At 51.6% G+C, this 23,971-nt stretch overlaps 6 protein-coding genes across 6 annotated transcripts; 4 read left to right on the plus strand and 2 right to left on the minus strand.

The window, feature by feature from the left end:
* Positions 1–4,121: 4,121 nt before the first annotated feature.
* On the plus strand, positions 4,122–9,744 carry PG998_009892 (RasGEF domain-containing protein; the record flags this gene model as incomplete). Its single annotated transcript, XM_066876708.1, has 3 exons — positions 4,122–4,531; positions 4,720–6,694; positions 6,757–9,744. 3 exons carry the CDS (start codon positions 4,122–4,124, stop codon positions 9,742–9,744), a joined length of 5,373 nt encoding a protein of 1,790 aa, XP_066728864.1.
* A 2,054-nt stretch (positions 9,745–11,798) lies between these two features.
* On the minus strand, positions 11,799–12,915 carry PG998_009893 (40S ribosomal protein uS2). The gene is made up of 4 exons (XM_066876709.1): positions 12,756–12,915; positions 12,486–12,640; positions 12,119–12,465; positions 11,799–12,062 (listed from the first exon to the last, which is right to left on the minus strand). Exons 1-4 carry the CDS (start codon positions 12,852–12,854, stop codon positions 11,815–11,817), a joined length of 849 nt encoding a protein of 282 aa, XP_066728865.1. The 5' UTR covers positions 12,855–12,915; the 3' UTR covers positions 11,799–11,814.
* A 382-nt stretch (positions 12,916–13,297) lies between these two features.
* PG998_009894 (mitochondrial 37S ribosomal protein uS15m) lies at positions 13,298–14,324 on the plus strand (the record flags this gene model as incomplete). The annotated part of the gene is made up of 2 exons (XM_066876710.1): positions 13,298–13,343; positions 13,411–14,324. The coding sequence occupies 2 exons, from the start codon at positions 13,298–13,300 to the stop codon at positions 14,322–14,324; spliced, it is 960 nt and encodes a 319-aa protein (XP_066728866.1).
* A 311-nt stretch (positions 14,325–14,635) lies between these two features.
* PG998_009895 (V-type proton ATPase subunit D) lies at positions 14,636–15,919 on the minus strand (the record flags this gene model as incomplete). The annotated part of the gene is made up of 4 exons (XM_066876711.1): positions 14,636–14,719; positions 14,782–15,677; positions 15,737–15,825; positions 15,888–15,919. The coding sequence occupies 4 exons, from the start codon at positions 15,917–15,919 to the stop codon at positions 14,636–14,638; spliced, it is 1,101 nt and encodes a 366-aa protein (XP_066728867.1).
* A 621-nt stretch (positions 15,920–16,540) lies between these two features.
* Positions 16,541–18,654, plus strand: PG998_009896 (RNA-processing protein NOP58; the record flags this gene model as incomplete). Its single annotated transcript, XM_066876712.1, has 5 exons — positions 16,541–16,575; positions 16,660–16,749; positions 16,818–17,427; positions 17,491–17,821; positions 17,885–18,654. 5 exons carry the CDS (start codon positions 16,541–16,543, stop codon positions 18,652–18,654), a joined length of 1,836 nt encoding a protein of 611 aa, XP_066728868.1.
* A 799-nt stretch (positions 18,655–19,453) lies between these two features.
* On the plus strand, positions 19,454–21,000 carry PG998_009897 (serum paraoxonase/arylesterase; the record flags this gene model as incomplete). The annotated part of the gene is made up of 2 exons (XM_066876713.1): positions 19,454–19,786; positions 19,915–21,000. The coding sequence occupies 2 exons, from the start codon at positions 19,454–19,456 to the stop codon at positions 20,998–21,000; spliced, it is 1,419 nt and encodes a 472-aa protein (XP_066728869.1).
* Between the last annotated feature and the right edge of the window lie 2,971 nt (positions 21,001–23,971).

The raw sequence follows: 23,971 nt of genomic DNA on the forward strand, positions 1-23,971 counted from the left end.
CACAGTCTTTCCATCAGTTGTTGATGTTGTTTTAGCCCGATTTGCTTCAACTGACTCGGACTACGTGTATGCATGTGTTTATTGGATTTCAGCTGTAAGTGATGTTGCAATTGAGGAGAAGTTCCATCAGGCGATGGAGGATACGGCTGCTGGGATAACACCTTGGCGGTGTGCGGTATCTGCTTGCATTGCAGAATGCACTAATAAACCTCTAACTCTATGTATAGATAGCACGCACTCCTGATCACGATTTTGGATGCTACGACAACGCTCTAGATGGTAGTAGTGAGTATGCAGCAGGGATGGAGCCATGATGGGCCATGATGGGATAATGTTCCGCTATCCCTGGGCCCTTCTCTCGGGGAAAATCATTAGACGACGGGGCAGCAGCAGTAGTCTGCAGCGCTAGAAGGATTTTGGGTTGAAAGATCAAGTCGGCAAACTTCCAAAACGTCCCTTTCTTGTTTTCCTCCCGTCTGCCTGCAGCAAAGTGCCTTCGTACGATTCTTGCATTGCTCTGCAGCAAGGTGGTTCGGGCCAAGCCAAGCAACGACATCAGCGTAGAGGCGACGCGAGATCGATCTTGTTCTTGATCTTAATTGCCTGTTTGGTTTCCTGGTTGTAAATTACAATTTGAGTCATAGCGTGCCGGTGGGATAGGGCTTGTCTCAATCCTTTTCCCCCTTCCCCTGCCCATTTCCATCCTATGGCCATGACACATGTAGCAGGACCCTTTGATAAATAAACAAGTGTAGGTTGCTGTTGGGCCACAATAGTGTTCTGGCCGATCCCTTACCAACGATTTTAGCTGAGCTGGATTGTGCTCTCATTTGATGAGAATTGTGAGATGCCCCTGGAGATCTTTGAGCTAGCCGTGGTGTTAAGGCTATTGCCGCTACCGCGGCTGCCCGGAGAGTGAGTAGAGGCGGCGAGATTTGACAGCACGCGCGCACATCCCATTTCATTTGCTGCCCATCTAGCTAAGACAGTGACGAAATAGGAGGGAGGATTCGGGAATGACGCAGCGTCGTTGCACAGCGTTTTCTAGGGGGACTAGGCGCCTTGCATTTCCCCTTCTTCCAGGGGCCGGCGCCGACAAACGAAACCTGCACGTATCCGGAGAACTTGGAACCAACAGTCGCGGGTCGCTGGTTGGCTGTCACCAACATCAGGCAGAATACCGCCTGGGGGCCTGGGGGAAACGATGATGTAGATTCATCTGATGTAATCGTTGTAAGCAATTATGGCTGCCAACCTCACCCAGTTTTCTCCCCACACCACTATTGGAACTATTGATAGGCTTTTTTCTCCCCCACCCTCTCTCCATCTCAAATTCCGAGGCGCTGGTTTGCCAGTGGATGTCTTTCGGCCAACAATAGAAACTCAGTGGCTTGATCTAAACATGTGGTGTGTGGTTACTCAAGTTGGTGGCTGAACCGATCTGTCGGGGACGGTTGTTTTTCTAACCCCTCCCTCTGCTCCCCTTGCCATCGAACCATCCAGATGGTAGAGTACTGCAGTGTGTGTGTGTGTGTGTGTGTGTGTGTGTGTGTTCGTGATGAAAAGTTTTAAGCTTTGTCAAACCGTTGTACTGAGACGAGACCATCTCTGCATGTGTCTCGTCGGCGCGGGAAACTCGCTGAGACGAGACAAATGATTGCCAGACCACGACCAATCAACCAAGCTGCGGAAAAGCAATCCATGATCATGTATCGTTGTGGACTCTCGGTGGAGGATAACGTCAGGCACAGTTCCGGGCCAAGCAGGGTATCATCCGTCCGTCCTCTCTCTCTCTCTTTCTTTTTGTTTGAACTTGCTTGGCCACAAAGTGCCCCGAGTGTTCTACCCGTCCCGTTGGAGCTTACATATGTACATGAGACAGACAGACCAGACAGACAGCCGGACGAACGAACAGCTTCGATCTGAGATGTATGTGCATCAAGGGGACTGCGGCCCAGCATGTTAGCAATTTGAATGAAGGATTTGGCGGCGCGCGCGCAGCAGTAGCGAGGTGAGTATGAAGAAATGCCACCACTAGCTAGCACCCAGGTGGATGGATGTACGTGTAGTCAAACACACATGTAATGAGGTTCATTTGGCATGGAACCGGGAATTAAATGGGATGATGCGGGTGTGTTTTGGGCGTTTTGATGTTTCGCTCCTCTGGCTTTTAGTAGATGATCCTTGTGCCATAACGGTCATTTAACCCATCTACCCGTGCGTGCTTGCGTTGACTGGCAACAAGCTTGCCTGCGAGATGAGCCAAATGTCAATACCAATATCGGTTTACTTCCGGACTTGCTTATTGGAGGCGAACAACTATGATGCGTTTGTAGACAGCCCGGATGTATTATTTATTTTGATCGTCCCATCTATGTATGCATCCGACATTCTCAAACGCTTCTGCTCACGGCTTGAGCATCTGGAGAGCGAGCAAGACGCAACACGAAGAGATGGCCGAGATGGATTGCATACAGTAGCGTGGAATTACAGATCAATGTATGTACGTACATACTGAGTCCTGAGGTGGGTATCACACCCTCCAGGGCCCCCTTGGCACGCGATGCCAAAGCTACCTGTGTACCTACACTAGGCCAGCTTCTGGCCAGCCACGAGCCTTGGAGCGACATGCCAGAACACAACACTTGCAGCTAGTTTCTCCAGCCGTTCAAGTACCCCTCGATTGCTCGATTGGAGCACATGGATTGGGTACAATTGCGCATCAATCAACATGCTGCCGGTACATGATGTAGCCAAACTCCGACCCCCCTTTGGTACTTCAAGTCAAGGGAGCCACACCTCCATGATGATGATGCTGACTCTGCTATTCGCTAAGGTAAGCAAAGTAGTATTCAATGCAGGTGCCCTCCCCTTCCCCCCATGGGAAGAAAGGGAAGAAATAGAACGAGCCCGATGCCCGAGTTTCTGGCAGGCAGGTAGTCGGTAGTAGGTAGACAGCCAGTAGCCAGTAGCAGTAGCCAGGAGGAGGCTGGAACCTTTCAGGCCCTAGGCCCGTCGTCCAACTTGCACTTGCCCATTAGCAAGCCCCACGAAGCTACTCCCGGAAGCCTTCCCTCCCACTCATTTTCGTTTCTTCTGAATGTGATCGAGTCGTACAATGTACTTGTGCGTATGCAGATTCATGCCGAGCAGCCCACAGAGTGTCCGTTCACTTCTGCCCTCTTACGGCGTATTGTAGTGTGCAAGTCGAGAATTGGACAGAAAGGGGAATTGATGATGACTGCTATTTACTAATTGCAGACCTGTGTGTGTTCGCTCGTCCCTATCTGGGCCGCCAGAGTGAACTGCGCCGTACTGCACTGCACACTGCACGCAGCGCCCCCAACCCTGCTTGCTTTTGCATGTTCGCTTGCTCGGAGCGTCCCCCTGCCCCTTGTCCAGCGCTCTGTACACTCCCTGCTCAACTGCTCTACCAAGCAAATTGCCGTCCGTGTACACGCCTTTGGTTTATCCTGGTGGCACTCCCTCCCTCACTTCTTCTGGGCCGACCTGGATCCTCAGTTCGCCTTACTTGCGATTCTGTTTCGACTCCTCCCAGTTTGAGAGTCACTGCGCGCAGTGTGAAGCAAGCCCGCTTTAGATTTGGCCAGGCGCGAAGGCTTGCATGGAGAAACGGCCACGCGACGACTGACAAGAGAGACAACACTATTTCCAACATCAAGGTTACCCACTACGCACACACACTCTCTCGCCGCGCGCTGTACAGCCTCTGGGTCGGCTGCTACACACAGACCCCAAATTTCCGCTTCACGATTCGAACGAACAATAGAATAGACCGGGGAGACGGAAAAATAGCCTTTCGCTCCTACCTCCTTCCCGTATGGCGTCTTGCGCGCGCCTTTGCTGAGTCGCACACCACCCGTCCACGACAAGCAAACAAACAAACAAGCAACATCGACGCCCTGCGTCAGATGCCAATTCGGAGGGTTTCGAGAACGGGAACTACCACTCATTGATTCCATGCACCAATACTTTCTTCAATGCATCCATTCGGTCGACTTCTGAACAGCAGACAGCGCTCTGTTGCGCAATAAGAGAAAGAGATTGTGTTCGTGAGCGTGTGTACGAGAAAAGTGGAAGAGAAAGAGGAAGAGAGAGAAATGGAGGTCGCTGGACCCCGGCTGTCGCTATCGCCGATAGTGACGGTGACCAGAGAGACGAGTGTTAAATCACAACGACCCCCGCGCCGGAACCTGTCGACAAGAACCGAGAGGAACCCCAAGACGGGGATGCTGCGAGATGTCAGAGACAGGCGCTCGCCGCCGCGACCCATGGACAGAGTGGTGGAAAAGGGAGCGAAAGCCGCGGCGCGATTATCACCCGTCAACAAATCGAAGCCTATACTACCGGCTACTGAGCGGAGGCCAGGAGGCGACGAGGCGAGACCAATGACCAAGAGAGAAGCCGAGCCGGGAAAATGGGATATTGCGCCAGACGGTGGATCGGCTGGTCGCGAGGGCAGGCAATTCACAGTTGCGAACGTGGGGAACAATGGGAAAATATTCTTGAGGTAAGTAATCCCACGCTGTTCAAGTGACATGCATGCGTGTTGGTATGCCTTGTCTATGACCAGAGGTGGACCTCGAGCACCCACGTGCGTGGTTCTCGGCGGCCAACTATCACGTATTGACGCATGCCATGGCGATCTACATGAGATCGTCTGTCTACTTGGAAACGCGCTTACGAATATGGATATAGGCCTACTGTCCGGCCAGCAAACCAGCGCTACCCGCAGCCGACGTTTGTATTTCCCTCTTCCTCTTTGACGCCTCCTAGCACGGCAGACCTGGAGGTCGCCCCAGAGCTCAATAGACAGTCGTCGAGCATTTTAAGTAACCAACCGACGCCTCTTTCGGGGCCTCCATCTCCGCCGATAACACGGCACCCTATGGGGTTGAGGAACTTGGACAAACAAGCCCACCATAGACGCGCCGTGTCGGACACAACACTTCCGGAAGTAAGCCAAAGTCGCGAGGATGAAGCAGGGGGCTTCAAGGTGGTGATAACGAAGCCTCAAGATGAACAAAGGGCTAGGACCACGGAGGACATCGAAGAGCCCTTGCCTTCGCCCATGCTACAGATCTCCATTCCTTCCTGGAAACTGGGGACCCCGAGGTTCACCTTGCGAGGGACTCCCTTAATCCGCGGCTCTTCCTACGCGCCCACGGAGGAGATTCGGTCCGACCACATCTCGTTTGCCAACAAATCTCATCGCGGCGATGTTAATTCTCTGTATCCCGATCCATTAGGGAGTAGAAGACCGAGCCCTGGTCCGATCAGGATGTCGCAAATTAAAGTCCCATCGCCAACTTTGCTGACGCCATCTTCGCCCCGATTTCCGCAGCCTACACGAGCTACCTACCTCTCCACTCATCTAGTGATAGAGCCAGAGATGTTTGATGCATTAACTTTCAAGCCAGACCGCGACGATCGATCTATTGTGCGCTACGCATCTGCCACTGGTTCTGTGACGGCGGCAACCCCTCCAAGGCTGGTATCCGAGATTACTTCGCCTTGCTTCCTTGACTACGAGCTACTGTCCGACTTCTTCCTCACATTTCGGTCCTTTATGGAAGCGACCGATCTTTTGCGCATGCTGATTGCCAGGCTGAAATGGGCGCTCGCCAGGGCTGATGAGATTGGAATGGTTGTGAGGGTCAGGACCTTCGTCGCTATACGTCACTGGATCCTGAACTACTTCGTTGACGACTTCGTGGTCGACTACCATCTGCGAATCACATTTTGCAACTTGCTGAACGATTTCGTCGACGAGCTTTCCCACGAAGCGCCAGGACGTAAGGTCCAGCTCAAAATTCTGGCGGAGTTGAAGAAATGTTGGCGGCGAGTCTGCGCGCAATATTGGGATGGACCGGACTTCGACTCAACCGCCGATGTCGAGAGCCCAATAAACCCTGGAGGCATTGCAGGCCATCGAAATCCGGACTTGGACCCCAGCTTCTGGATGATGGATGTGAGCATGCCCCCTCAAATATCTTCCATGGACTTCGCACACCCCGAAGCAGGGGCCGACACGAACTACTACAATAATGCGATCCACTCCGGCCATATCGATTCTGTCTTGCATGGTGGCATCCATCCCGGTGAACGACCCTGTACGCCCCCAGACCAGCGGCCGTCAATCACCTTAGAAAGGAATGCTGCTTCCCCTACGAGCATTGCCAGCCTTGACGTCGTATCTTGTTCATTTCCTACCAAGGGGTTCCGGATGCCAGACTCGTCTTCGAGCTACGCTCTGGCCGCTCATCCCGTAGAGCCCAGTTCGATATACAACGGCCCGGACCCGATTGCAGCGACGCCCCGTGCTCTGACGGGAAAGCGTGTACGACCTCAACATAAGCGTAACAACAGTTTGACCGACTCCTTACGGGAACATGATGCGACCACTACAGAAAAAGTTCTTTACAAGAATGCCGAGTTTCTACTAACTCTTCCATACGCTGGTAGCCTTGTAAGAGGCAACCTGATGCCTCCGGGGCAGGCCTTCGTCGACATTCACACGGTGAAGTCTGCAACGAGTCGAGAAACTACCGTGTTTGACCCCCCGCAACCGCCACAGTCATCCCCGGATAAAGGTTCAGCTTCAGCGATGTCAGGTGCTGGCATGCGGAAACTGTTGACGAGTGTTCGGAAGGCTTTGAGTCACAAAGCCCCAGTCAGCCCTGGAGCAACTCCAGCTCAAGGTAGTTTCATCAGCCTCGCGACCATTGGGCCAAGGGGGTGACGGAGAATCGAATTCCCGGAACGGCCGTAGTTCCCCAGGCTCGTTTGACACGCATCGGGGGATTCCGCCCCGCTGTGAGAATCGATATGCTTGGAGCCGAGATTGCTGAGGACTTCCGGAAAGCTGTGCGTGAGGATAGTGCTGCCGGCAATTCAAATGAGTACCTCACGGATGATTTCCCTACCAAGCTCTCAGCAGACGGAATCGAGTACTCGGCGGCCCATCTTGACTCTTCATTTGAGCTGCAGCCTGCCTCAAGAACACGGATACTCAGCGACACTGCCATCACAGAAGGGAGCAAATCCATCGTAATCGTTGATGGCACAGTACCAGAAGACCATCATGCTATGACGGGTGCTTTGGGACCGTTGCATAACGAATCTGTCGAAGCCTTTTCCGAACACTATATGCCCTCGGGCGCAGATCCCACACCTCCGACTACGCCACCAGACAAGGCCGCGGAAGGCAATCCTAGGAGATCCTCAACTATTCTCAGCCCGCAGGTCTTTTCATTTTCATTCGATGAAGAGCCGTTGCCCCCATTTGTACCGGATCTCGCAACACTAGGAGCTGGGCGGCGAAGCTCGATGGGCACAGATACGGGGTCTCGGGCTCACGGGCGGCGGTCCATTGACATGGATGCAGCGACACAATCTGCAACTTCGTCTCTACTCCCACCACTTTCAAGCTTCCGAGGACATAAGAGACAGCAGTCCAGTCGTAGTTATCGATCCCGTGGCTCGATTATACACCGTAGGTGGGCTTCGTCCAACAGCGTGTACCCGCAGTCAACGGTGAAAAGCTTCGATGCCACGACAGTCTACACAGAAGACTCCGGCCCAGCCGAATCGGTACCCTCGATGCCTCCTCCGTTGCGAGTCCTGCGCAGGCGGCCTGGTGGAGATTTGAGAGGTGTGCAAAACGTTGCCGACTTAGATGTGCCTATGCACAGATCTCGTTCCGTGGGCTCTTTGACGACGTATTCCGAGTCGATGAGAAGTTCGTATATCCGCAGTCCCGTCACTGATTCGGGTGGTTTCGTCGATGTAGTCAGCAGTGACTTTTCCCAGCGCCGCGTGGATGTATTCTCACTAGGTGTTATGGCCGAGAAGCCACGAAAGCCCAAGGAGTCTCTCTTTAGCACCCACTCGTCTAAACCTGTTATGCGCCCTTCGTTCGAAGCCGAGGCCAAAAAGCTGGCTGAAATACCGGACGATGATGGAGACTGTGGCGTAGAGTCTGCGCTGGCTAAACTGGAAGGGAAATATGAGAAGAGACCTTCTAGGCTCATTATTCACCCTCGCACATTCGCAGCTTCTGCTGTGGGCGAAGTTAGCCCCGAGACACCCGTCAGCAACGAATCCTCGGTTGACCACTTTACCCCTGAAAAGCGCAGGAACCGGCGCCAGCATGTGGACGTCGTGGCCGATGACGGAGTCTCGATGTTGTCCGAGCCAATGGATGAAGCGCAGGTTGGACCACGCACAATTCTCGAAGTGCCGCGCTCCGACGCCAGGTCCTTCCTCTCGGATGGGTCAAGGGAGTCGTACAACTCCGTGCCTTTGCTCCACCGTGGCCTTACGGATGATGAGCAGAGCAAGACAACGATTCAGGAATGGGCCAATCATTCGATATTACAAGATTCGGGAGACGACCTTACTCCTCGAGATGAGAAGCCACAGACGAGCTTCCCCGAGAACCTATCATACGAAATGGTGGAGAAAACCAAGAGCATGGAGGAAATCAAACAGAAAGATGATGCGCGAGACAGTGGAGAACAATCATTCTTGCACGTTGGGGATGAAGACTCGGATCTATCTTCGGAGTTGTCCTTCGACAACAGCGAAACCGACGAGTTCGGAGTGAAGCCCATGCAGCAGAGCCCACAGTATCAAGGCATGGACAAGGCAGATTCTCATTCCATTGCTCACTCATTGGCAACTTCGGATGGTGGCCTACAATCTACTGTCAACTTATGTCAGCCTCTGTCACCTGAAGCAGCTAATGTACCAGAACTTCACGATCACCAACTCTGGCCTTCCAAGCAGATGCCACCGACGCCAGACATCACACCAACTTCTGCTCAGCATCAGCGACACCTGGACTCATTCGACGATGCCGTCGCTGGCACACATCTCCCAATGCGCAATCTTTCAGCGTCGGAGAACCGAACGACGGGCAAGTATGCGGCGCACCTGCCATTTATTCTGGCATTCAGTTCCGACATTCTGGCTCAGCAGTTCACCTTGATCGAGAAGGATGCCCTGAACGAGGTTGACTGGAAAGAGCTTGTGGACATGCGCTGGAAGAACACCCACACCGATTCCCGCTCATGGGTTGACTTCCTGCGGAATAGCGATGCCCGCGGCGTCGAAGTCGTGGTCGCTCGCTTTAACATCATGGTCAAGTGGGTTGTATCCGAGACCGTCCTTACCCAAGACCTCGAGGAGCGTGCCCGATGCCTCATCAAGTATATCCACATCGCTGCGCATTGCCGGAAGTACAGGAACTTTGCTACCATGAGCCAGATCGCCGTGGCCCTGACGTCGAATGAGGTTGCCCGACTGTCCAAAACCTGGGCTCTGGTACCGGCATCGGACATGAAGACGATGCAGGAGCTGGAAAGTCTTATTTCCCCTACAAAGAACTTCTACAATCTACGTGCCGAGATGGAAGGCGGAGCCACGACTGCTGAGACCGGTTGCATTCCGTTTGTGGGTATTTACACACACGACCTGCTCTTCAACTCACAACGGCCTTCGGAAATTGCGAGTTCTCCCACCACAGCGCCACTTGTCAACTTTGAGCGTTGTCGTATCGCCGCATCCGTTGTCAAGACCTTGCTTCGCCTCCTCGAGGCCAGCACGCTCTATGAATTCCAGCCCATCGAAGGCATCACGGAGCGCTGTCTATGGATGAGCGCCCTCACCGACGACGAAATCCGGAAGCATTCGCAGATCATCGAACCGTCACTCGCTTAATCGCAGAAAGCTACTTCCCGGGTAGCCCGTTACGACTTATGGCAAACGCGATTATCATCTGATTTACCTATTGGGTTTGATCCAAAGTTACATACCGCCTAGCGACTGTCGTGCGCGTTATTTCCTTGAGTGGCCTGAAATTACCAAGTTACGAATCGACGCCCCGATAGACATACATTTGCCCGCTCACCTGTACTTGTACGCGGCTCTTCTTGCTTGGTTGACGATCGATCGCATATTTAATCCCATATGTACACGCGCGCAGAGACGTATTCATACATATCGACCTTTTACAACAACAACCATATTTCCTTTTCTCATCGAAAAGTAGCCACTGGGTGGCCTACACTTACGTCTTGCCCACGCACGCCAATATTGCATCTTACGACCACGACGACATCACAACGCGTCTACATTTTCCTTATTGTCTTTATTATTACTATTTTAACACCGCCCCCTACTTTTACTTAGCATATTTCTTTATCACTGGGAATGCCACATTCTGAATGTATAGATTTGGCTGTTTTTACTCTATTATACCACGCATACCAGCAGCTGTTCCTCTGCGTCTTTGGGCTCAACGAGCCCCTGGTTATCATGAAAACAAGCAGCAAACCAAGCGACGGAGTTTGTTTACCCCCGATTGGGGAGGCGGCATCCTTACAGCATAGCATGCACCTTGTATCTTTGCTTGACCCCGGCTGTCTTCACTTGACGAGGGGATTAGGGGAGTGAAAAGAGAGAGCGAGAGAGGTCAGAAGGAGGGACTCGGGGTGGAGTAGCTGTTGTAGAAGGAGAAGACGCACTTGCGTGTTGAAGTTACGGAGGAGCAGAGGAGTGGAAAGGAGTGGGATTGTGTGGATGACCAAGATACCCCCACACGCGCGCGCTTTTGTTTATTGTCATTGTTGAGGAGGAAGGGAACGAAGAAGACGAGGAGAGATGAAGCAACTGAGCGGAGTGAAGAGCAAAATGTGATTGACATTGTTGGATTAGAATGAGGTCGTGGAATTGGCATGGGTGCATGTCCGTTTGGCTCCTAGGCCTTGCTGTATCATCGCTCCAAAGGCTTCGTGGACTTCTGTGTGTTGGTGGATGAATGTTATTAGTTGCTGAAGAGGGGAGATAATAGTTGGAGGAACGAAATGCGACACGAAGATTACAAGTTCAAATCCATTCACTGCTATCGTGTGATAGTGATATGTCGACGAGACTCGCAGACATGGTCAGCGGTAATAAGGAAGCAATCCTTGCTTGCATGGCTGTGATGCGTTCATACAGACAGACCCCTTGGTCCATTTCTTGGGGTAGCTCTGGAGGAGGGAAGTGGTCTGAATAGTGCATATCGCGGCGTGCTGGATATCACGATGGAGTTTGAGATTTGCCCTCGTAACCTCCTGGAGCATTTGGCTGTTTCCGGGTCACTCGGTCGGAGTGTTTACTCGAGGCGTTCAGTAACAGGATTCGCATCTCAGCTGCTTGCAACGCGGGAAGATACGACGACCAAGGCGATGAGATTATGGGGTAGACCCATAAAGAGGCCTATAGGGCCAGACATGAATTTGAAGGCCAACGACCGCGAGATGGATCACGATAAGGCCAGTGTAAGCCTGTACATTGTTGGTTCCTACTGACTTTTACATCTGTTACACATCGAGCCCACTAAGGACCTGGCACATTCACTTGTCACAAAGAATGATTACTTGCAAATGACAGCCTCTTTTCAGAGCTAGGTGGAATAACGATTAAGTCCATTCCGCTGGCCACACAGGGCATTCCCCCCTCCCCAAGTCCACAATGAGGAAACACTGGTCTGAGCAGTAGAAAAAAGAAAAGACCACATGTTACGACTGGTGGCGGGTATCTTTCCCTCATAAGTCCGGCCAGTTTTCCCTAGACTCCGAGAACATTGCCCTCAAATGTATCCACGTAAACTTTTGTTCGTTGTTAAGGTGCAGCAGCTTGGCAGCTGCTCATAGCAGACGATGTAGCGGCAAATGCCATTTACCACTGGACCTCCTCCTGCTCAGCAACGGCGGGCTGCTGTTGGCCGCCTTCAGCGCCAGGGTTCTACCACTGGCTCTCCTTGGCATCCGTAGCACCCCACTCACCAGCAGGAGCAGTAGCGTTGCCCCACTCATCGGGAGCAGCGCCAGACCAGTCACCACCCTGAGTACCAGCGAAGCCGGGGGCAGCAGCCTCCCAGTCACCACCGGAGGTGAGCAGACCAGTGGCGACGGCGGCGGGGCCGACCTCATCGACACCGGCAGCCTTCTCCTCCTCACCCTTCTCCTCGGCCTCAGCCTCGGGGTCACGGTCTGGGACATGCGTTAGTGGTTGTTCGAGTATCAAAGTGCAGACAGGATAAACATACAGAAGTACAGATCGACCATGACGTCCCAGGGAGTCTCGCGGTTGTAGATGGTACCACGGAGGCGGAGGACCTCACGGGCGAGCATCCACCAGACGGTACCGATGGCGTGGCGACCCTTGTTGTTGGTGGGGATGGCGCAGTCAACGTACTCGGTGGGAGAGTCGGTGTCGCAAAGGGCAATGACGGGGATGTTGACGTAAGAAGCCTCCTTGATGGCCTGGGCGTCAGTTCGGGGATCGGTGACGATAATCAGGCGGGGCTCCTTGAAAGAGCGGGTGATGTAGTTGGTGAAGGAACCGGGGGGTGAAACGACCGGCAATAGCGACGGAGCCGGTGTGCGAGGCGAACTTCAGGACGGCACGCTGACCGTAGGGACGGGCAGAGATGACACAGATGTCGGCCGGGTTGTCGACGGCGGCGATGATGCGGGCAGCCAGAACGATCTTCTCCCCAGGTCTTGCCAATGTTCAGGACGTTGACACCATCGGCACGGGTCTTGAACAGGTAAGGCTCCATGTGCACCTATTGCGCGCGAAAAAAAAATCAGTACGCCATTTTTATATTGCTTGTCTTCCTCCCTGTCGCGCACGGCGAGCGAGCCCAGTCGGAGTATATTTTTCGAGTATGTGTTTCGTACCTGCAAGTTCTTGGAACCAAGGTGGCACTGGGCCGCCAGGAGCATTTCCATGTCCTGGCTGGTGGCATTGAAGAGGGAGGGGAGGTTTGCGGGAGCCATCTTGAACAGTTGTGGTGGCGACGAGGACCTTTCTGTTCGGTTGTGAGGGGATGGGAATTAGAGAGGTGGTTGAATGAACAAGGTGCCCGCGATCGAGAAAATGCCTGGCGCTTCTTGCGAAAAAGTTCCAATTGGCAGAAACCCAGCTTCAAAATCCAACGCTCGTTTGGTGGGTGCTGCCCTAACTGTACTAACTCGATTATGGCTTAGTGCAGCTTGCTTATCTGTTATCCGGCGTGTGGCTTGACAGACTGCCGTGTGGCTTTGTTCTTCAGCCGATTGAGGCTTGGCTGTTTCGATGTGGGGCAGCCAGCCGGGCTTGTCCATGGCCGAATAACTGACCCCAATTTGATAGCTGCTGGCTGCTGGAGCGAAAAAGTTGAGGGCATCTGCGGGCGCTCCGACAAGATATTATTGTATGATATCGCCAAACCACAGCAGCCATGCCGCCACGAATACCGACTGTACCGCGCTTGGGCGCCTTCAACCGTATGTGTCATGTCTAGCTAGACAATGGTCAGCCAAATTATGTAATTCGTCGCTAACATTCATCCAGTATGCCTCCGGCCTGCTCCTAAGCCGGCGTCGCCCTCGCTGCTCCTCCCCTTAACGCAAACGGCCTCGCTTACGACGAAGGAGAAGAAGCGCCTTGCCAAGCAGGACCCCTATCGCTGGCAACAGATGCAGCAGCGCAAGGCCGCCCACAACGTCATCAAGGAGCGGGTCGAGGCCCAGAGGGCGTCCGAGTTCGGCGACCCGGTGCGCGGCCTGACGACGCCGTTCGTCGAGTCCTTCGACTCGGCCGGTCAAGCCGAATTCTCGCGCCCGCCGCTGGATGATAACGGCAACCCGCTCGAGGAGCCGCACCCGTTGCCGACGTCGCCCCACGTGCTCAACAACATGGTGTCGCAGCCGGAGCTGGACGAGGCGCTGCAGCACGCCCGTGTCCTCACCCAGCCGCTCGCGCCCGTCAACGCCGAGGCCGCGGACCCGGTCCTCGAGCAGCAGAAGCTCGAAAGGCACGCCGCCAACCACACCAAGGCCGCCGAGGCTCTGCAGCGCATCGTGCACATGAACAACGGCTCGTCCAAGAACAAGCGCCACGCCAACATCCGCCGCTGCGTCGAGACTTTCGGCCGCCACAACACCGACAAGACCCTCACGCCTAAGCCCTTGGCCCGCGGCATCGAGGAAGTCGAGAAGCCCGTCCGTGCCGGTGCCGACACGGGCAGTAGCGAGGTGCAGATTGGCATCCTGACGGCCAAGATCCGAGCGCTCGCCAACGAGCTGGAGACAGGACGAGGCTACAGAGATAAGGTCGGTAAGAGGGATCTGCGCCTGATGGTGCACAAGAGGGCGAAGCTGCTCAAGTACATGGCAAGGAAGGAGAGAGGAAGCGAACGGTGGACGCACATGATCTCCACTCTGGGACTGAGCCCAGCAACGTACCAGCGGGAAATTACTCTGTAAAAGGTCTTTGGTCATGCATTGTATCATAGGGATCATAGGGAGACGGACAAACTGTAATACCATTTGTTATGTACAAATACAGGGGAGTTGCATGAACGAGGTGGCATCATCGCACCTCGAGGCGGCCAGTAGCCTTAAAGCTCTATCTGGATCATCAACTTCAAAATTCAAGCGCCCATTACAAAAAAAATCAAACATGCTCTCCGGCTCGAAATTCTTCTGGGTGTTCCGACCGAATAATGCTACAAAGCGGGACTGCAAAGAGAGGGTGGGTATGAGTTCAGAACAAGAAAGCGTGGAAACAAAATCTCTCAGAATACACTGATGTAGTTTCCGATGCGCTCCTTCTGGTTCTGAGCTATACACTCGGCAATCCATGTGATATTACGGATTTCCTAGGGAAAGGGTTAGTTGTCTGCATCTGGTGAGTAGGCTCGTAGTAATATGATAAACGTACCTGCTCTCTAAGCTTCACCCACGCGTACACGATGGCGAATGTGAACTGTCTCGTAAAGGCATTCTTGGAGATTTGCATCTCCTTCTCGTAAAACATATCCTCCAGACTCCGGCTGTCGTTGCCTCCCGAGCCACCCGCCATGTTGCCGGGGCCCGAAGGGCCACCGCCGAGACCTGCAGCATCGAAGAAGCTCTTGTAATCCGAGACTCCATCGACAGCCAGACGAACACCCTCAAAGTCATCCGCCCGGGACAGCATCAGGGTACCCTCAGGGTAGAGCTTGCCGAAGCTAGGGTAAAGCTTCTTACGGTCACCCTTGTTCAGCTCGGTGCCCAGCGAGTTGAGGGTGATGTTGATGGCACGGCGGTCGGCCTCGAACTCCAAGATCTCACTCATGACCTCAGCGGTCGGAGTGCCGGCCATCTCGGGATGCGAGTTGACGAACTGGTAGAAATCCTCGAGGTAGTTCTTGTAAAGGGTATTCCGTACGATCTCGATGTTGAGCTCGTCGAGGTCCTGGTGCGACAGAGAGCCCTTGAAGTATGGCGCGAGCGGTGTCTCAATCAGCACACTGTTGTACAGCTCCTCGATGTTGGTGGCGACGCAGAGCACCGGCATCGTCTCGAACCAGCCCAGGGGGTGGCAGCGCTCCAGCAGCTCTCTGGTGTCTCTCTCGTGCAGTGTACCCGTGATGAGGAGGGCGACGTTGTCGATCATGTAGCCGTAGGTGACGTAGTCCATGAACTTCCCCAACGATCCCGTCGCATTGGCGCGAACGTATCGGAACTCTGAGACCAGCTTGTCTGTCGTCTTCGCGGCGAGGGCTGATGTGGAAGGGTTGGGTGCAAGCGAACCCAGAAAGTCGCCATATGCAGGGCCTAGTTGCAGCTTCAGGTCTGGATGTAATAGGTCAGAGGCAAGCTACAGGATCAAGCGGACGAACGTATGGACATACCATCGATGGTCTCGCATTGTGTCAAGTTGGAGTAATTGGCGCTCGTCAATAAGCCATTGCGGTATCCACGAACGATGCCCTCGGTGTAGCTAGATGCACGGCATTAGCCTCCCATCCATTTGCATTTGATGCACTTGTCAGAATCATTTACCCGTTGTTGACGTTGAAAAAGAGGCCCTCCATCTTGGCGGAAGCTGAAGGTTGTGGTGGGATATGGGAAAAAGAGAGACAGATGCTCGAGGTTACGTAGTTTCGCCAAACCGTACTGTTTGTATGTCGGAGCTCTGAAAGCCAGCCAGTTCCGTCGGCGCAGCGCAAGCTTGCTCTAGACCAGCCTTGGGTGGCTCGGAGGCTGGCTTGTTGCTTGTGACCCAGCCAGGCACCAAAAGCACTAAGCACCGACCCTCAGCGCTGCATAAGACCATCTATCGGCCTATCTGTCTATGCATGCCCACATAAGCCCGCCCAGTTCTGGCCCAGCATCGTATCAATGCATGCATAAGAGCAGAGGCTCCATTCTTTCCCTACACCGCCTGCCCCTTGCTGACGATAGGCTCGACAGTTGAAACCCACCTCTTCTGCCCCTATGGATCCACCCTCTATTCATTGGCTCAGCGAGAAATTTTAGAAAATTTCCACTGGAAGCTGCAAAGAGCTTTTCAATTGGAACTTTTGTAGAAGACGAAGCCGACACTTTCCTCCCCCAACACTCAGCACCTTCCTTCCCGCCAAGCCTCTCCGTCGACAACAAGGGAGCGCAGGTGCATTTCGAACAAAAGTCAACGAGTGCAATTGCCTGCAAAAATGGGTCTCTTCGTGCTTGCAGAGACGCCCGCGGGGTGAGTTCGTCCTGGACACCGGTTCTACCTTGGACCGGTTGCAACTTCTTGGACATGGGGGCAGTGAGACTGACAACTCAACAGCTATGGTCTGTTCAAGGCCAAGGACAAGAAGCTCCTTTCGCGCGAGGATGTCGCGACTGCGCTCGACAGCGCCGAGGCGATCAACTCCATGTAAGTGTCTTCTAGCCACACTACTTTTCCGTGTCCCCTCGGACGTGTCTTGTTGACAAGGTATCCAGGCTCTCCCTCAAGAAGATGATCAAGTTCGAAGATGCTGCCGAGGCTCTGGGCGAATACACCTCCCTTACCGAGGGTAAGGTCACACCGATGCTGCAAAAACTTCTGGATGAGATCAAGGACGAGCGCAAGTCGTCACTCGCCGTGTGTGATCCCAAGCTGGGTGCTGCGATCAATGTTCTCCCCGAGCTGAACCTCACACCTGTTTCCGACTCGTCCACGAACGACCTTTTCCGTGCCATCAAGACCTACCTTCCTGAGCTGTTCCCCGATCTGCAAGGCGACTACCTCGGAAACATGGCTCTCGCCCTGTCCCACTCCATCTCGCGCCACAAGCTCAAGTTCTCCCCTGATAAGGTCGATGTCATGATTGTCAACGCCATCTCTCTGATGGACAACCTGGACAAGGAGCTGAACAACTTTTTCATGCGCGTCAAGGAGTGGTACGGTTGGCATTTCCCCGAGCTGGACCGCATTATCAACGACAATGTGGCCTACGCTCGTATTATCATGGCCATGGGTATGCGTACAAACGCTGCCAACACCGACCTGACTGAGATCCTCCCCGAGGACTTGGTTGACCGTGTCAAGGCCGCTGCCGAAATTAGCATGGTGGGTTCTCTGCGCCTGTGTGTGCTGTTACAGAAGTTTACGTACTGACATGGCGGACTCTAGGGTACTGAAATTGGTGACTTTGATCTTGAGAACATTCGTCTGCTTGCCGAGCAGGCTTTGTCATTCTCTGACCAGCGCCAGCAGCTTTCTCTGTATTTGGCTGCGCGAATGAAGGCCATTGCTCCCAACCTGACTGAGCTTGTTGGTGAGCTCGTTGGTGCCCGCCTGATTGCCCATGCTGGCTCTCTCCTCAAGCTCGCTAAGAGCCCCAGTTCCACTATCCAGATTCTGGGTGCCGAGAAGGCTCTGTTCCGTGCTTTGAAGACTAAGCACGACACGCCCAAGTACGGTCTGATCTACCACGCCTCTTTGGTTGGCCAGGCCACCGGAAGTAAGCATATTCTACAATACCTACTACTGCAAACTCCATGCTAACCTGCCTACCACTTTCCAGAGAACAAGGGTAAGATGGCCCGTATGCTGGCTGCGAAGGCTGCTCTTGGTCTTCGCCAAGATGCCTTCTCTGATCTCAGCATCGAGGGTATTGACGGAGAGGATATTGCCATCGATGATGAAGAGCGCGCGGATCTTGGCATCAAGGCCCGCGCCAAGCTTGAGAATGCTCTCCGACGTATGGAAGGCAAGCCGTTGCTGGCAAAGAGCGTCCAGGTTGGACCCAACGGAAGCATCAACCCCAACAAGTTCGAGGTCAACCCCTCCAGGAGCTACAACACAGATGCCGACGCCATCACAGAGAAGACCGCCAAGGTGTCTCTGATCCAAGAAGTTGAGGATACTCCTATGGGTTCCGGTTCTGATTCCGAAGACGAGTCGGAAGACGAGGCCGAGAAGGCCAAGAGGCTGGCTAAGGAGGCCAAGAAGGCCAAGAAGGAGAAGCGCAAGTCCGGTGTGTCCGTAGCCGAGGCGCCCGATACACCAAAGGCCTCCGCTCTGTCCGAGGCTGACTACGAGCGTCTGGCCGCGGATGCTGGTATCTCCGTCTCTAAGTTCAAGCGCAAGTTTGAGCGCGGCGATGTTAAGCTGAACGCCGACGGCACCCCCATGGTGCTGAGCAAGAAGGAGCTCAAGAAGCAACGCAAATCCGAGGTCAACCAGGCCGACTCTGTTGACGAGGAGGCTAACAGCAAGAAGAAGCGGAAGCACGACGACGAAGAGGAGACTCCGAAGAAGAGCAAGAAGAAGTCCAAGAAGGAGAAGGCGTAAACTGCCTTCCCTTTTTGTTCTTTATTGCGTGATCTGTATCATATGGAAAAAAGAGTCCTAGTCTCTCGGTCTATACGATGGAATGCCTCCGCGATCTTTTTTGCATTGGTTTTTCTTTGCTCGACATAAGGGTGGCGTTCTGGATTGGTTGGTCATACCAAGGTTTCTTGTTTGCTTGTTAGTGGGTTGCGTTGATTAGTAGGCATTGTCTACACATGGTCTATAGCTTAATGTAAAGCGAGCTGCGACTTTTTTACCAAAAATAATTGCACCTACGTCTCTATACCTGTCCGTGACACAACCGCATTAGCACATGAATCCAGCTACATTGAGCCTTCCAACAGAGTCTTGTGCGTGTATGTGTCCCACCCTTTGCGAAGCGATGACATTCGTCTAGGAGAGTACTTAGGATATGATTCGGGTATATTGAATTTCTTTCACGGGATCCCCGCGCGTCTTGCCTTACCCCTCACGGCTGTCGGCGGCGTTTTACCTAGCCAAGTACTTATGGATTACCACGCATGCACTTTGCTCATCGCTACCCCGTCGTACACGAAATGTACATGCCTTCATACTGTATATCCATTGTTAGTCCTAGATCTTCAGTGGTGGAGAGCACCACTTAATGCAAATCTACCCCGGCAAACCCAGTTGGCATTATATCATCTGAAAGTGTGCTTAGGAATCCGTCTGGTGTGGGGATCTGGCTATGCTATATAAATGCCTACAGAGCCCTAGGAACGCTGGGGGTTTTCTTTTGGTCACTGTATATTCATGAACCTGCCCATATTTTGGAGTCATGGCTGGGTTACGCACACCTTCCCTCGCCGTAGGCCTACTCTCGGTCTTCTTGGCGTACCTCTATGGGACTCAAGTATATCGGCAATTGACCATCTTTGGCGTGTTCCGGACGCCTACCAACACTCATATATCAGCCGATGACACGGTGGTGGTTATTGAAGGCACTAAACACTGCGAGGACTTGCATTGGCATGATCCAAGCCAGTTGCTCTTCACTGCATGCGAGGGCTCTCAGACGACACGCTGGGCATGGTGGCCGCCGCTCGCCAATCACGACGACCCCACGGCTCTCAAAGATGTCAGGGCTTCGCTCGTCGTTATCAATCCCAAGGTAAGAAAAGGAGGAAGAGAACGAAATCGGAAGAGCCGGTGGATGGAAAGCAATGACGCCGCAACGGTTCTCTTTCATAATCTATCTGCATGTTAAGTCTACCCTCTAACTAACCCACAACTGTACAGACACAAAAGTCTACGGAGCTCCGGCTGGAAAACTTCAAGGGCCCCTTTGTGACGCACGGGATCGACGTCGTCTCAGCCCCGGAAGCCTCCCCAGGGAAGCAAGGGGTCTATATCTTCGCCATCAATCACCTGCCTAACCCAGCCGTGTACGGCGAGTACCCATACGGGCCCGCCAAGCTCGACACCTGGGAGCTGCCCCGGGCTGCCTCGCAGATTGAGATATTCCACCACGTCGTAGGGTCGTCCCGCGCGACCCACCTACGCAGCGTGAAGCATGATCTGATCCGGACGCCGAACGATATCCAGATCATCCATGGCAGTGACAAAAAAGGAGAAAAGCCGCTCCGGTTCTTCGTCACCAACGACCACCGCTACCAGCACGGCCGGTGGCGCGAGATCGAGGACATCTACCCGGGGGCCACGTGGACAGACACGGTGCACGTGCAGCTCGAGTCGCTTGACTCGGCCCCGGATGCCGCATCCGGCGTCCACGCCTCCATCGCGCTGACCGACATGTGGAACAACAACGGCCTGGGCCTCGCGAAGACCACGGGCGAGCTCCTGCTGACCAGCGCCATGGGCGCCACCCTCTACGTGGCCAAGCCTGAGACCGGGTCGGGAGCCGCCCCCGTATCAACATCACGGACACGGTCGAGTTCGACTCCGTCGTGGACAACCCGAGCTTCTTCCACGACGCGGCGGACCCGGGATCCAGCGGCGTCGTGCTGGCGGGCGTGGGGGGACGTCCTGAGCATCCCGCGGCACGCCAAGAACGCCGACTCGGGCATGAACCCAGCGCGTGTGTGGTTCGTGCAGCCCCGGTTCGACGCGGGGCTCGGCCGCCGGGTTTGGGAGCGCACGCTGCTGTTCGAGGATGACGGGGCGCGGGTCCGCACGGCAAGCACCGCGGTGCTGGTTACCGTCGGGCCCTCGCTTGAGAGAGGAGAAAGGGCAAAGGGGGGACGCCGGCAGGGCTGGCTGTACGTGACGGGGTTCTGGGCTGAGAACATGATTGCGGTCAAGGCGGATATCCCCAACCCGGCTGGGGACCCCGGGCTGTTTGGATTGACGCGCCAGGAAAACTAGCTTGGTTGTGTATGAAGATACAGGTGTCTTTGTTTTCAACACAGAAGAGGTCAACTTTGCCCGTAGCCTCAAGTTCAGGAGTGGTTGGGATACCGGATCCCAGCAGTATTTATAAGGGACATTTCAATCATTCAGGATTTTGCTATGAGCCCTAAACATAGTTGGCAGAGATTGTCTTTGATATAAGTATATAAATTTATAGGCACAAGCTTCATCGAGCCTCCGTTCTCATACAATATAGTCACTAGGTAACATTGTTCTCTACACGTCTATCTATCGCTCTCCCAGTGGCCAGTTGTTTGGGGGCCGGGATACTGCCTTGTTGAAGGGGATTGATTGGCAAGAATATAAACCATCAAAAACAATTGAACTTCCACATACGACCACATCCTGCTGAATACTAGTGATCCCGTCCGCTCTCCCATATATAAGCAGCAGAGAGGCTTCTTACTAATGGGAGAACGGAATTAGAACGGAATTCTTACCCCGCACTGTTTTCCCTCTCCGGCCTCATGAGACGACCGGTTCTTTATACCTTTATGTACCATTTCCTTTCACAGCTCACTAAAATTCGGCCCAGCCCGGTGTGTGTGTAGTAATTCATAGTTAATAAACAAGTATTTATAGCACTCAACGAAGCCGTCTTTGAGGGCAGGCCTGTGACTCAACACATTACAACCTGTCTATAGCGACACTGCTGTCACGGGCGGTAGGCAGGTAACAGGATAGGTGCGTCGTCTTCAGGTTCTATTACTACAGTCTGTCTGGTTACGGTAACTATCAAGATAAGGACGTAGCTCGAGGAGCTATAATACAGGATCCGAGATCAGGCTAGTACTTATAGCTATTAAAGGAAAAGCTTAACAGTCAAGCTTTTCGTCCGTTAGATACGGTCCATCTCTATTCCGCGTAACCCAGCGTATGCGCAAACCTTCTCAGTGTTCCAGCGCCGTGATAAACACAATAAATAACTCTTCTATAGGAGTTAGGACTTGCTGTAACTCCCGAGCTTCTTTACAAGTTAATTTTCCGTTAATATAGCGTAATAATGTAGTATAATTAACATAGTATTATTTTAGGGCCCATCAACGCGATACACCGGCTGTTACAGCCTCAATAGTATTAGTTATCCGTTCCTCGTACATACGAGTTATTTCATTATAAAGAAGAGAAAAAGAGAAAGAGAATGAATCTATTAATAAGTTAATCGGATACGATTTAGCTAATCTATTTATATAACTAGTCAGGTAAGTTGTTAAAAAGGGAGGCTAAAAAGGGTGTTACAATATAGGTAGGTAGTGGTGCTGCTTAAAGGAGCTAAACTAGCATATATAAACCCCGAATAAGGTTCGATAATATAATTATTAGACTTTGTTTCAAACTCTTAAATTGCTTAGTTATAAGGTTAAATGATATAGTATTAATAAAACGCTTAGTCCTTATTTAAGTCTTTATCTTTTTAAAAGGTATTTTACGATCCAAGGCGTTAGGGACATACTTAGTCACTTAATTATAATTAATCTCTTTAAAGAATAGAGTCTATACCTAGAACTTAATAAGCTTCTAGATTATAATAGTACCTATTTTCTAGCTATAGATAATTTTATATAAAAGCTAATAATAAAAGCTTCCCTAGTTGTAATAATACTTAATTATAAGATGAGTTATAATATTAGGTCCTATATCGAGTAAGTTAAAATACCCCTTATAATTAGTAAAGATAATAATAGTACTTTAAATTTAGTTATCTTTATAGTATCTATACTAATTTTAAATACATTCTTTAATAAGTTTATTACATTAGAAGTTAAGTTTAATAATTTAGTTCCTTTAAGACTTTAAATTATTATTTAAGCTAGGGCGGTAAGTAGGATCTTCCTTTAAAAAGTAATTTAACCGGTATTTTAATTAATTAAAGTTTCCTATTATTATATTAGTCGTAGGGAGACGAGATAAACTTATATAAGAGTATAGTTTATAAATTGTTATTAGTATTATACGTTAATTTAAAGATAATAAAGGGGATAATTTTAAAACCGAGCTTCTTAAGGGTAATAAACTCGTTAGTTCTTAAGTAAGTAATATTATTAAAGGATATTAATATAGCATATAAGGGGTGTATAGTATCCTATTTAATATTAAAATATGTTATAGCCCGTAGGAAGGCAGTATAGATAATATAGTAAAGCTCGTTAATCAAGCTGACGGCTTCCTTATTAGGCGGGGTTATTATTTCTGTTTTTATTATTTATATTATTATTAATCGAAGGTAAGTTTAGTTTAACTAGATTATATATAATATTAATAAGTTAAAGGAAGGTCGAGGTAGTTGAGATGGGATAATGAATAATATAGGAAAGTATAGTAGGGTAAAGTAGGTATATTATAAGTATCCATTTTAATTAGTAGGTTAGTTATTAATATTATTTATTACGTTGTAGGTTAATAAGTAAGCCGCTAAACTAAGCTCAAACCTTTAACTTAGCGATTAATTATACTTCCCTATTCGTTAAATAACCGACGATCTATTTACCGCTAATTATACTAGCCCGTGATAGAAGATAGATACCGTCCGAAGGGCCTAATTACACGCCCTGATCTAGCCCATTACTTACTTGGGAGATAGTTGTCGTACTCTACCGAGATGTTGGTTGTGTTAGTGATAAGGCTAGCAAGTAGGCCATAGATCGTGCCATCGTTACTAATGTACCTATAACAGTCTGGCAGCTAATATACCTATGTTAGTACTTTTAAGATTATATAGATAACTTTAATTTATATAAAGGTCTCGGTTAATTACTCTATTTAGGGTTTTATAAGACTCCTATATTTATTCTTATCGTATTTATTTTATTCCCCTATTTCTTATAATATTATATACTAAAATGCTACCCTATCCCTCGAATAATAGTTACTACCACTTAACCCCGCTGGAGTCCAAGCTTCGTGATCCTATTAAGGGCGAGATTGA

This window comes from Apiospora kogelbergensis (genome assembly GCF_038363985.1).
Source record: "Apiospora kogelbergensis strain CBS 113332 chromosome Unknown utg000006l_segment0_segment0, whole genome shotgun sequence".
NCBI classification, from domain to species: Eukaryota; Fungi; Ascomycota; class Sordariomycetes; order Amphisphaeriales; family Apiosporaceae; genus Apiospora; species Apiospora kogelbergensis.